The sequence below is a fragment of the Diplotaxodon limnothrissa genome, linkage group LG9 (assembly GCF_057381915.1).
Source record: "Diplotaxodon limnothrissa isolate DT_005_m linkage group LG9, D_limnothrissa_male_GT1.1, whole genome shotgun sequence".
Lineage (NCBI taxonomy): Eukaryota > Metazoa > Chordata > Actinopteri > Cichliformes > Cichlidae > Diplotaxodon > Diplotaxodon limnothrissa.
The window spans coordinates 18988995-19000239 of NC_140604.1; the positions used below are offsets into that span (position 1 = coordinate 18988995).

Sequence of the window (11245 nt, forward strand, 5' to 3'; positions counted from 1 at the left end):
TCAAATTTTACCCTGTAGTAGAGCTCTTTACCACACACCGTATGTTGCCAAGGTGAGAAATATCAGACTATTATGAAGCTGTCTGGAAAAGTATTTTTGTCAATGGAGTGATTTTCTTCAGAAGTTTCCCTTTTGTACTAAAAGTAGTCCCTTTTTATTCAGTGTTTATTGTTAGAAATCTTTTAATCATTTTGGTGCACAATAGCACCTGATTGCTGTTTACTGTTCTGTTTATTCTGTAGTGTAGTAAACACTGCAGATACAATCTATCTAGTCGATAATTAGACTGACGATCTCTTTAGACATTTAGGCATTCAACACTCAAAGCAGCAGAGTTTTACTAAATCGATTACTGTGCTTTCACATTTGCTCAAGTAGTTTTAAAACAGAAGAATTCCGTTAAACTTTAGTGGAATTAATATTTAAACAATATTTCATTTTGCATTGTTGAAAATATGAGAGAACAGCCACTAACATGGTGGTGCATCCCATTAAAAAGAGACATGTCACAGAAAACCTATGGCTAAGGGGAAAAAAATCCACTCGCTGGACCCTTTATTAGCTGCTATGAGGTTGGACCCTCTTTTACCTTCAGAATAACCAAAATTCTTCATAGCAAAACTAACTACTGAGTTTAAATGAGGCTTAGTTGGTACTACAAGGCCCAAAGTGTGCCAAGAAAATGTACAGTGACACCATTAAACTATGGTGGATGGAGAGATGTTTTCATGTTGTTTACACCCAGATTTGACTCTGCCATCTGAATAATTCATTAGAAATCATTAGACCAGAAAATGTTTTTTCTTCTGCTGCTGTAGCCCATGTTCTTCAAGTTTCAACATGTTGTGCTTTAAGAGATGCTCTTCTGCATACCTTGATTGCAGCAAATGGGTATTTGAGTTACTGTTGCCTGCTTGATAGTTGTGTGGGAAAATCCCAGCAGATCAGCAGTTTCTGAAATAATCAGACCAGTCTGCCACATTCAAAGTCACTTAAATTACTTTCTTCACCATTCCGATGATCAGTATGGACTTCAGCAGGTTGTGTCTATATGGTGCAATCAAATTGGCTGATTAGATACTTGCATTAATGTGCAGTTTGGCTAGTGGGGGTCTTTTATCTGACGTTTCTCACTGAGTGACTGAAATGCCTCTCATAGACATCAGTGACCATCATGCTTCAGTTTAACGCATTATTTCCAAATTGTTGTGTTTTTCTCTAGATTAGTTGATTGTGATTAGTGGTAATGCTCTCCTATAAGATGATATGTCACCATCTTATACAACAAGATATGTCATCTAGAAACCATGAATATAGAGTGTTTGTGGGTAAATCCATCCAGATATTACTGTTGGCTGTTTGACATTTAATAATCAGTTCTCCATCTCTCTTCATTCAGCGGTCTGTCCAAGATGATAAACGCAAACCCAGGAAAGAGGGGTAAGTGTCCCACTCTTATTTTAACAACCTATTAGCTACTGTTTTATGAGGTTGGCATGCTGCCTCCTTGCTTGCTACTCCTGGGCCATAGTAACAACTACAGCCTGGTGTCAACATAGGGACAGTGCAAGGGCATAGGGTCCAAACTTAATGATCCACAGTGATACACACATCCACAGTTAAATTAATTGCCCTCATCTTTTACCTCTTTACATTGGCTGAATATCATATTCTTAGAGAAATGTAACGTAAGGAATCCCAAATTGGTGGTTTGGTATCATTTATAGGAGTTGTTCTGTGGGTTTCTGCATTATGTGACATGTTTCGAATATACTGGTAAATGTTTTCAGCATTTTTGTTAAAGAAAAGAAAATGAAACCAGAAAGTATCTGTGGATGTGTGCAGTCATGCATATGTATGTGCCGTACAGGCCACAAGGTGAGCATCCCGCACAGAGTGAGGGGTTGAAGATAGACCGATAGCGCTGGCTGAACAAGCAGGGGCCTGGGTACTTTATCACAGCAGTCTGAGGAGACACAGACATGCACACACACACACTGAGCCCCCTTGATGTGGACACACACAATACAACACAGTGCTAGACATCAAGGGTAATAATTTGTTAGCAAATAAATAAAGTCAGCGATGGACAGGCGCAGTTTACATGCATCATTAAGGATGAGAAGGTCAGCAGGAACAATAGTGTCTCTGGCTGAAGCTGACAGCAATTGGGCTTGGGAAATGGGAAAACGTGGGTGGTAGGGATAGAAAGCTGGAGAGTATACTGATGTGATGATAGTAAATGAGAGTGAATACATGAGAAATGGGGAGGGAAAGTGTGATTGCATAGCACAGATATCTATATTTTAGTACCACTATCAGAACTCTGAAATCTACAAGTTGGTTGGTTATTCAGCCTATTTCAAGCTTATGAAACCTTATAGGCTTCTCACCACACTGCATTTCAAAAATATGTCTGTAATCGTTGTGCATTCAGTGCATAATTAATTCTGTCATATTATTTGGGACATTTCAAACAAGTCTGCAGCTATAGGTTAATGTATGCTTGTGGCTAATGATATATTGCTACTTTAAGCTAAATACTAAAATGTTGATCTCTGGTAATATTTGCTTAGAGCATTAAAAAGGCCTGTAACCCTATTTTTTTTTTAAAGTTGTTATCTAAGTTATTAGAACTCAGGACATTTAGATTTGCCTGTTTCTTGTTGGTATGAAATAGTCTTCCATCTGCTTTTTTCCCCAAGGGGTGATAACATTTTACATTTTACACCACATCTTCCTGAAGCAAACGTCCCTTTTTTCCAGGACTACACTAACATATGACACACTGCGGTTGGATTTCTTGCCAGAAATAAACCAAGGATCTTTTGTATAAATGGCAAATGTGTTAACCACTACACCACAGACAACTCATAAAAAGCTAACTGTGAGCTAACCTTTTGTGTTCTAAAATGAGGCCAGATTTAGACATTAGCTATTTCTTACCTCATTAGCTTTACTTCTCAGTGTAAGAGAATGTTTACAAAAAAAGCCACCATGTTAATTTTGGTCTGAAATTAGATACCCCACAAGTTGCATTCATCTTGCTCATCAAGCATACAATGCTGGGAAGTCATCCAAAAATGCTTCCGTGTGCATATCAAGGTACTTCACTTGAATCAAATGAATCATTTGTCTAAAACAATTTCACTTTCAGTCTGGAGTGATATATGGCTGTTGCTGTCCCTAAAGCCATGCATGGCTACATAAATCAGTAATGACAACAGTAATTAAAAGTAATCTCTGAAATGTGGTAATACATGTATGTACTTCATGTCTATGTAAATTATATGAGTAAAATCGAGTGTAGAAAGGCAGAAATATAAAGTCAACCTTCCCAAAAATTAAAGAAAAAATAGTTTTTAGTCTACCCAGAAGAATTCAAAAGATCCCAGACAAGCCCCCCTTTTTTGTTCTGACCCAGCTTATAAGCCACTTCTTTATTTTGGATTAAGGGCCTTGTAAAATGGCAGAATAGCCACCTAGCTTTAAAAAAAAAAGAAAAGAAAGTTTGCTCAGTCACTCCTCAAAGCTTCTCTCACCTTATCAAAGAAACTCAAATGTTTAGTCAACCCAGAAGAATCCAGAAGATCCCGGACGAGCCCCCATTTATTTTCTGACCTGGCTCATTAGCCAGTACAAAAAATGAAGAGTGATTTCAGAGCTTTAGATTACTGAACAATCAAAGTTAAAAATTGAGATGATGCAGTATAAAACAACAGTGAAGACTATATGCTGTACTTTACCAATAGTGGCAGGCCTAAGCCGACCCCCAACCCAGGTATACCTTTATCTGGTATGCCTGAATAAGACTCATGCACTGCCACTCCAAGGTCAATAAGGGGTTCAGAAGGGCTTGTTAAATGTGCCATATCTGGTTAGTTCAATGTGGCAGGTGCCTTGAGATATTCAGTCAATTTATGTTGTCGTGTTAGTAATGTTTGAGTTGTATATGGCATAAAAAAAGAAAAATCAGTGGATGTTGTAGGGAATGGCAGTACTTCAGCTAGTTAAAACACGACCAGCTATAACCTGAAGTCTTTGTCACAGAGCCATCTTAACAAACAAACTGAACATCTGCATTCCTCTGTGAATTATCTAGTGCTACAAAAACTTAAAAAAAATTAAAAGCTCTTATATAATAGATCTAAATCTTGTGCTAGCCATTGTCATTGTGGTTTTTCTTTGTCCGTGCTGTGTCAATCACATAATTGAGCTAATAGTTTAGAGGACAGGAGAGGTAATTATAATCAAGGAGAAAGAATGTATTTCAGCTTTAGAATAGCACATTTATTGTAATTCATCAGTGGGATAATTGTGTGCCAACCCCGCCTCCAAAAGTACAGTGATAAGTTCAGGTCAAGCTTCAAACACATCACAATGTAAGAATGAGATCAGTGTACTGGTAGTACTGACTATATATTCTGATAGTGGTTGTTACCTTATGTTAACAATGTGTGAGACATATTGATCTGCACATTGAAACTGTCCTTTTCACACTTCTGTTCAAATGGAGGTCAAAGTGACGGCTGAGAGAAGGGCTGCACAGTGCAGATGGACAGTTTACACAGTCTGGTGAGCAGATACCTGGATGATGAGGACTTGATAATTATCCTCTTCTCAATAAGATTTGTCTTCTTTCTGCTGCTCAGTTAATTTTATAGTCACTGCTATCACAGAGACAAATTTTAAAGATGTGAAATCAGCTGGTGAATTAACTTGGGGAAAATATTTTTCTCCTTTTCTACAATAAAGAAATAGTTATATTGATGCCAGCATTTAGTGGCTTCTAAAAGAAAAAAAATCACAAAAAGCAGAAGATCATGAGTATCTCAAAGACCTGCTTATAGACGAAGAAAGTTAGAAAAAACAACAGCTCTGCATGTGAGCAGAATAGCTAAACCCTCGGTTTATGAGGGGCAACCAGTCAAAGGAAAGTTAGCCTAAAGGGGAGTGGCCTTAAAGGAGATGTTTTGACTTGTTTTAGACAGGAAGCAAAGAGCTTCACAACAGTCAAGTATAAGAAAAACAAGTATTATTTTTGAAGTCTGATTCATGCAGAGCAGCTTCAGTCGAGTCAAAATTAAAAATTTGAGTATGAAATGAGCACATATGGTCCCCTTTAAAGAGTTGCTGAGGTAGCTGCATTGAAGTCCATATAGCCAACCTGCGCCTGCTCCTAATTTTAAAATAAAAACTTGAATAGAGTTTTATCTGACCTTAAACAAATGACTTTATAATCAGATTTGAACGTAAAGTAAGAAAAACATAACGAGAGGAAAAGCACTTAACTTCAATCAAAATCTACTATTGAGGTTATTGTGTTTATGAGAAATGCGTTGTATTGATTTTTACAGCATTCGTGTCTGGTTTCAGTCACACCTGTGCTCTATTTGCATCCGGAGAACCTGTTTAAAGACTGTTTGATGACACTCTAATGTCTGTCTGACCCCGTCCTCTTATTTTTGCTGTAGCTCAGGGAAACTGTTGGATGTGGATGACCACTACTACCCAGCCCTCTCTACCAGCCGTTCTGAACCCTCCATGTCCAAAGAGAACACATCATCCATGCCTGAGAGGAAGCAATCTATAGGGAGGAGGCAGTCAATGGAAAGGAGGCGGTCCGTAGAGAGGAAGCAGTCCATGGACAGGAGACGATCTATGGATAGAAGGCAGTTTGGGGACAGGAGGCAGTCTGTAGAGCAGAGACTGACTGCTCCCAGTCGACAGATCCGAGAGAGGGCCGCCACTGAACCGGAGCGTCCCAAATCTGCCAAAGAAAACAGGTGTGTCATTTATGTCCTCTTCATAGTGTCTCTGGCAATAAGTACATGTCCTATAAAGTGTCCCTGTATTTTTGTGAAACTGTGCATGACTGCATTAATTACTTGTTTCTGCTTTAACACTGAACCAACCCCATTCAAAGCACCTGAGAGATAACTGCACGATCTGATATCCTCGTGTTGGTGTTGTTCCCAGATCATCATACTAAATGTTGTTCCAGGATCAACATTGCAAGTGACCAATCAGAATGTTGTGACGTCATACTTTTGCGACTTCGGGAAAAACCGGCGTAAAACAAAAAACTGTACTTAAGCTGGGAGAAACCGCCTCTGTCCGCCGATCAACGGACCCTAACCCTAACCGTAACCCTTTAATAAACAGTAAGCAGAATTGATATTGTCCTTGCAACATTGGAATTTCATAAATGCACGAATGGCTTGGCGCGCAAAAGAATAACGTCACAACAATGTGATTGGTCACTTGCAATGTTGAACCTGGAACAACATTTTCATGATGGTCTGGGAACAACACCAACACGAGGATATCAGATCATCCGAGATAACTATCAGCTATGTTGTAATCAGCACCATCAATAAGCTTCAACAAGGTGGAACCACTTTTAAGCTGGAAATCAGTTTCCACTTTTTATGATGCCATTTTAATCTTTGTCAATACCAACCACGAGGTCCCATTATGACATTTTTGGGATTGTTTTTCCAACCATCTCGTCATCATTTCCATCGACTCGCATTATGTGAAACAGATGAAAGATAGGTAATGGCCTTCAGGATTTTTGTCCAGCTGACCGCTTTGTTACCGTCTGCACGTACAATTTATTACAGTTCAGCTTTACTGATTCACAAATATAGTCACAAGTTACATTGTTAATGTTTGCTAACTGAATTTGTTACGTTTCTACTTCAGTATAATAATGATACTACTGTTGCTACTGTTTAAAAATAAATGTAATCTCAGTGAATTTGGATGATTTGTAAAGTCAGACCTTAGTTTACAGAAAGAGGGAAAAGCATTATCTACATAACCATAATAAGACAAAGCTATACAGGCTGTATATGAAAGATGGAAGTTCTCACCATGATATCACCCACTGAAGCCACTTCTGAAGCATCTTGGATTTAAGAGACAGATCTGATCGTATTTTAATGAGGCTGGAGTACTAAGCTAGCAGCTAATGTTGGCTAGCTGGTAAGGCTATAGTTACAGTAAGGACAATAGTGGTTAGAGACCATGGCATGCTACAATTTTATTGCAACTGTGTACAGTAAACTTTGTAGTTTTGAAAGTCTTCACAGCAAGTCTATGAAAACTCAGTCAATTGTTTTCTTCAAAGTGACTTTGCTGCTTTAAAGTTGGTAATAAAATGGCAATAAGATGAAGTCAGTCTGCTAAATAAGGTCAAGTAAATAATTACACGCAGTGTCTTTATGATAATAAGGACAATTGCTGTCATTCGTTGCTAATCTGTTGCAGTCTACACATTCAACAGACGTTCGCATAAATTACTTATATTCATAGTCCAGTCAGAACCTCACAGATATAAGACAGAAATTCTGAAATTCCTTCACAAATAGTGATGTAGTTGTCTCTTGTCTTTAATTCTAACGTTGTGCTTGAATGTATAGGCACAGTTCACAGATATCAACTAATTAGTGCTTTGTAACATGCAAATAAAATACCAGACTTTAACTCATCACAAGCGTAGACTTGGAGAGTTTGTATCACTTAGCTGGTCAAATAATTTCATCATAAAGGCTACAAAAGGCAGAAACACCACAAACACAGTCAAAACTTCCAGTTCAGTGACTTTAATTAGCTGAGGTGAAGCCTAGCAGACAGATTAGCAGCCTAGCCTGCATCCACCTGTCACTCAAACCAGTCTCACCCATAATAATGCATAGTTTTAAGCCTTGACTAAATTTAATTTGCTGATTCATAATAAAAATTTCACTCCACAATAAAGTTTTTGTGAAGAGGTAAATTATCTGCAGAGCCAACAACTGGGCTGTAAACATGTTTATTTTTACAGAAAGTTGTTCAGTTTAACATGAGCTTACAGCAGTCTGCCTCAAGTGGCTGTTTGAGGAACTGCAGCTTTTGGCACTTCAACTTTCTTTTATTTTTCAGCGCTATTCTGCTGCCTGTCACTAAAAGATATTATTAAAGATTCTTCAGATCTGGACTACAAATCAGCTACTTGATTTGTAGTTTTAGTCTGGCCACATCCTTACTCCATAATAGGACTTGTGAGGTACCAGCACCTCTGTTTATGAGTTTGGTTTTTGAATTTTAGTTTTTACTTGCTCGAAGGATAAATTCATACATGAATTTAATCTATTTTCCCTTCAGCTTGGCCGCTCCCTTGGACAGCTCATGATAAATGGCCCAAATATGATAACCAGTATGAAAACCTTGAACCCTGAACATGAATCTTTTCATCTCCTTTCCATTTAATTTTGTTTGTTTGTTTGTTTACATCCCCACGTCCTACCTTGTGTTCAACATTTCTGTTTTTATCTACTTGTGCTGAAATTTGTCTCCTTTGTGTAATCGACAGACGCTCTGTTCCCAGAATGGCCTCCACAGAGAGCCGGACTGAAGAGAATCCATACGACTTCAGACATCTACTGAGGAAGACCTCGCAGAGACAAAGGCTGATCAAACATTACTGAATACAGGAAGTGACTTTTGGCTATTCGGGACTTGATCGGTCGGGATCGCTGATCGCACCATGTGGCAGTTTGTTCTGGTGTCCTGCTAACCACAGCACATGTTTCATTTATTTTATTGATCTTCAGACACATTGTACAACAGTTTGGGTAGGAAATGAAACTCCTCTGGACTTAACTGGACAGACTGTATTGATTTTCATGCATACAGTGAACACAGAGTACAGTCAATGTAAATAACAAGATGTCATACTTTTAAACTTGCTGTAAAATAAGGTTTTATTTATGAGACCAACAGTTTAGTTACTGGTATTCTGTATTTCCAATGTTTTTTCTTCGATATCTTTATTTTCTTTCAAAAAATTTGCAGGTTGTGCTCTTAAAACTTTGCATTTCAAGTCATTCCGAAGACTAATCAGCTTCATATTGTGAAGAATGTACATTATTTTATCTGCTCAAATGTTCAGTTTGTTCACTTAAACAAAAAAATATATTAAATTCCTCGTCCCATTTCATTATTTTTAGTTCGCTGCTCTCAAATTAGCCGAAATCGCAAACTTTTCATAACCGTGCAAAATGAATAACATAGAAGGAAAAATGCAAAGACATTCAGTGTTTCATTGCCTGTGTGTATAAAGTACATCAATTCCTCGCATTATCCTCCATCCCGCGTAATTGTTGCTTTGTGCGCAATAATCACTACATTTGAAATAGCATTCACTCAAATGACAGCCTTTGATTCTTGTGAATATTTGGTGGAAAAGTAAGAAGGACAGAATGTTTTTTATTTATGTATTTATTTGAATATTGATGCCAGATTCAACCTCTGACCTTTATGTGACATTTTTGAAAGAGAAGCCCCCCTTGGGGGCTGTTAGTGAATCCCCAGCTACATGCTGACTGCACACAGTGCACAGTGGCATAAAAACACGTAGGGCTGAAGAAATACTGACAAAATGCAGACTACGGAAGAAAAACTGTTACAGCTTCCTCCACACACAGGATTCACAGACAAATTATTTAAAATAAAGAAATATTACAAAATGTTACACCAAGTTTGAACAAAGAAAAAAAACTCGGAAATGACACAATAGAGTGATCTCATAACACACTGAGTGTGTGTGTGTGTGTGTGTGTGTGTGTGTGTGTGTGTGTGTGTGTGTGTGTGTATATATATACATATATATATATATATATATATATATATATATATATATATATATATATATATATATATATGTATATATGTGTGTGTGTGTGTGTGTGTGTGTGTGTGTGTGTGTGTGTGTGTGTGTGTGTGTGTGTGTCAGGAACTTCTGACTTCAAAGAGACACATCACAAATTTATAGTCACATGTTGACATTTGGGACTTAAAGTTTGACTTTGTTCAAAAGACTATGACCCCATATATATATATATATATATATATATATATATATATATATATATTAAAGGGTTCAGTTTATGTTAATGAGGCTTTTTGGGTATTAGATAACTGTTGACCAGTGCATTTATAAATCACTGCAGATGGGGCTCAGTGTCGCTTTGATGCCTGCAGGGTTAATTTACACTAATTCGTGGAGACAGAAGGTGACAGTGTTGGAGTTCCACGTGGTGATTTGTAACTAGATATTGTAAGTAACATAAAATGTTATTTCTGTAGCACCTTTGCAGACAAACACACACTGCTTCACAACACAATACCAGAGCAAAGAAAAACAGAGTTAATGTTGTCTTTAACTATTCCCATTTGTTTTCCTCCTTGTATCCGGATATTTTGACGCAGTTAAACTACAGATTTAACGGCTTAACTTTATTTTGGATGGGGTGGGTGGAGGGAGGTGTCTCAAAATCAGACAAAAAAACCCACTTTGTGAGTAAAGAAAGTAAAGCAAGCCCCTCTCTCGGTAATAAATATTTTCGGAGTAACGCGCCCCTGGAGTGAGCGGAGAGAGGAGGGACCCACGAACACTCTGTGCATTTGAACCGAGTCCCCTCTCCGCCCCGCTGTCTCCTCCACCGGAGGCGGGCAATTAGAGGTCTGAAAAAATAGGTCTGCGATTGCTGGGCAGATGAATTAGTTGGCGTTCAGTGTCTGTATGGAGGGTAAGTTCTGTGCGCAGGGGGCCAAAAATGTCGGGGATGTATGGAGTCACGACGCACGACGCAGCGCGGCTCGTCATGACCTGAAGTGAATCACCACGGGATTGCGTTAGTGACGTGAAATTTAGGTTGGCTGCAATTAGGCATGGCTTGTGCGCCGCATATTTACCAGCAGCTGTAGCCTCATAGCTGCTTTTTCCCCCTCCACCATTTTCATCACCATTTTCTTTTTTCTTATTGTTTTTCTCTGAGTCATTTTTTATATAATGTAGCAGCTTTGCATCAAAAGACATTTCACTACATCCGGAACTTGCGCAAACTATCTTGCGCTGTATTGCATTTTTCCCCCTATTAAGTAAAGAGCGTGGCTGCTCTGCGCCGGTCAAGTGTTTGCGGATTTCTTTCTGGACACGGCGTTTCATGCTTCGTGCACCTGTGGACACCTGCAAAGGAGGAAGCGAGGACGCCTTTTGTGATTTCTTTTTTTTTTTTTTTACCCACCCCACGCTCACACACGCACTTACGAGGGTCGGTTTATTTGTAGTGTCTTTCCAGCGAATTAAAGCGTCTGTCGGATGCACGGCTGGATTTCAAGCAGTCTGAAAGGTCTGGTCAGATTCAGCACCACATCGGCTCTGAACAGCTCCCGGTCGTCGCGTGTGGATGGGCTC

The 11245-nt window shown here is 38.7% G+C and overlaps 1 protein-coding gene across 4 annotated transcripts in view; it reads left to right on the forward strand.

Moving 5' to 3' along the window:
- Positions 1 to 8474, forward strand: part of myo3a (myosin IIIA) — a 67019-nt gene extending 58545 nt beyond the window's left edge. For 3 of the 4 annotated variants that reach the window (XM_085362070.1, XM_085362071.1, XM_085362069.1), the window contains 3 exons: positions 1400 to 1440; positions 5475 to 5786; positions 8360 to 8474. In XM_085362070.1, the coding sequence (XP_085218196.1) occupies positions 1400 to 1440; positions 5475 to 5786; positions 8360 to 8474 (468 nt within the window). The remainder of the gene's footprint in view (positions 1 to 1399; positions 1441 to 5474; positions 5787 to 8359) is intronic. The other variant, XM_085362072.1, reaches the window with a different exon arrangement.
- Positions 8475 to 11245: the final 2771 nt, after the last annotated feature.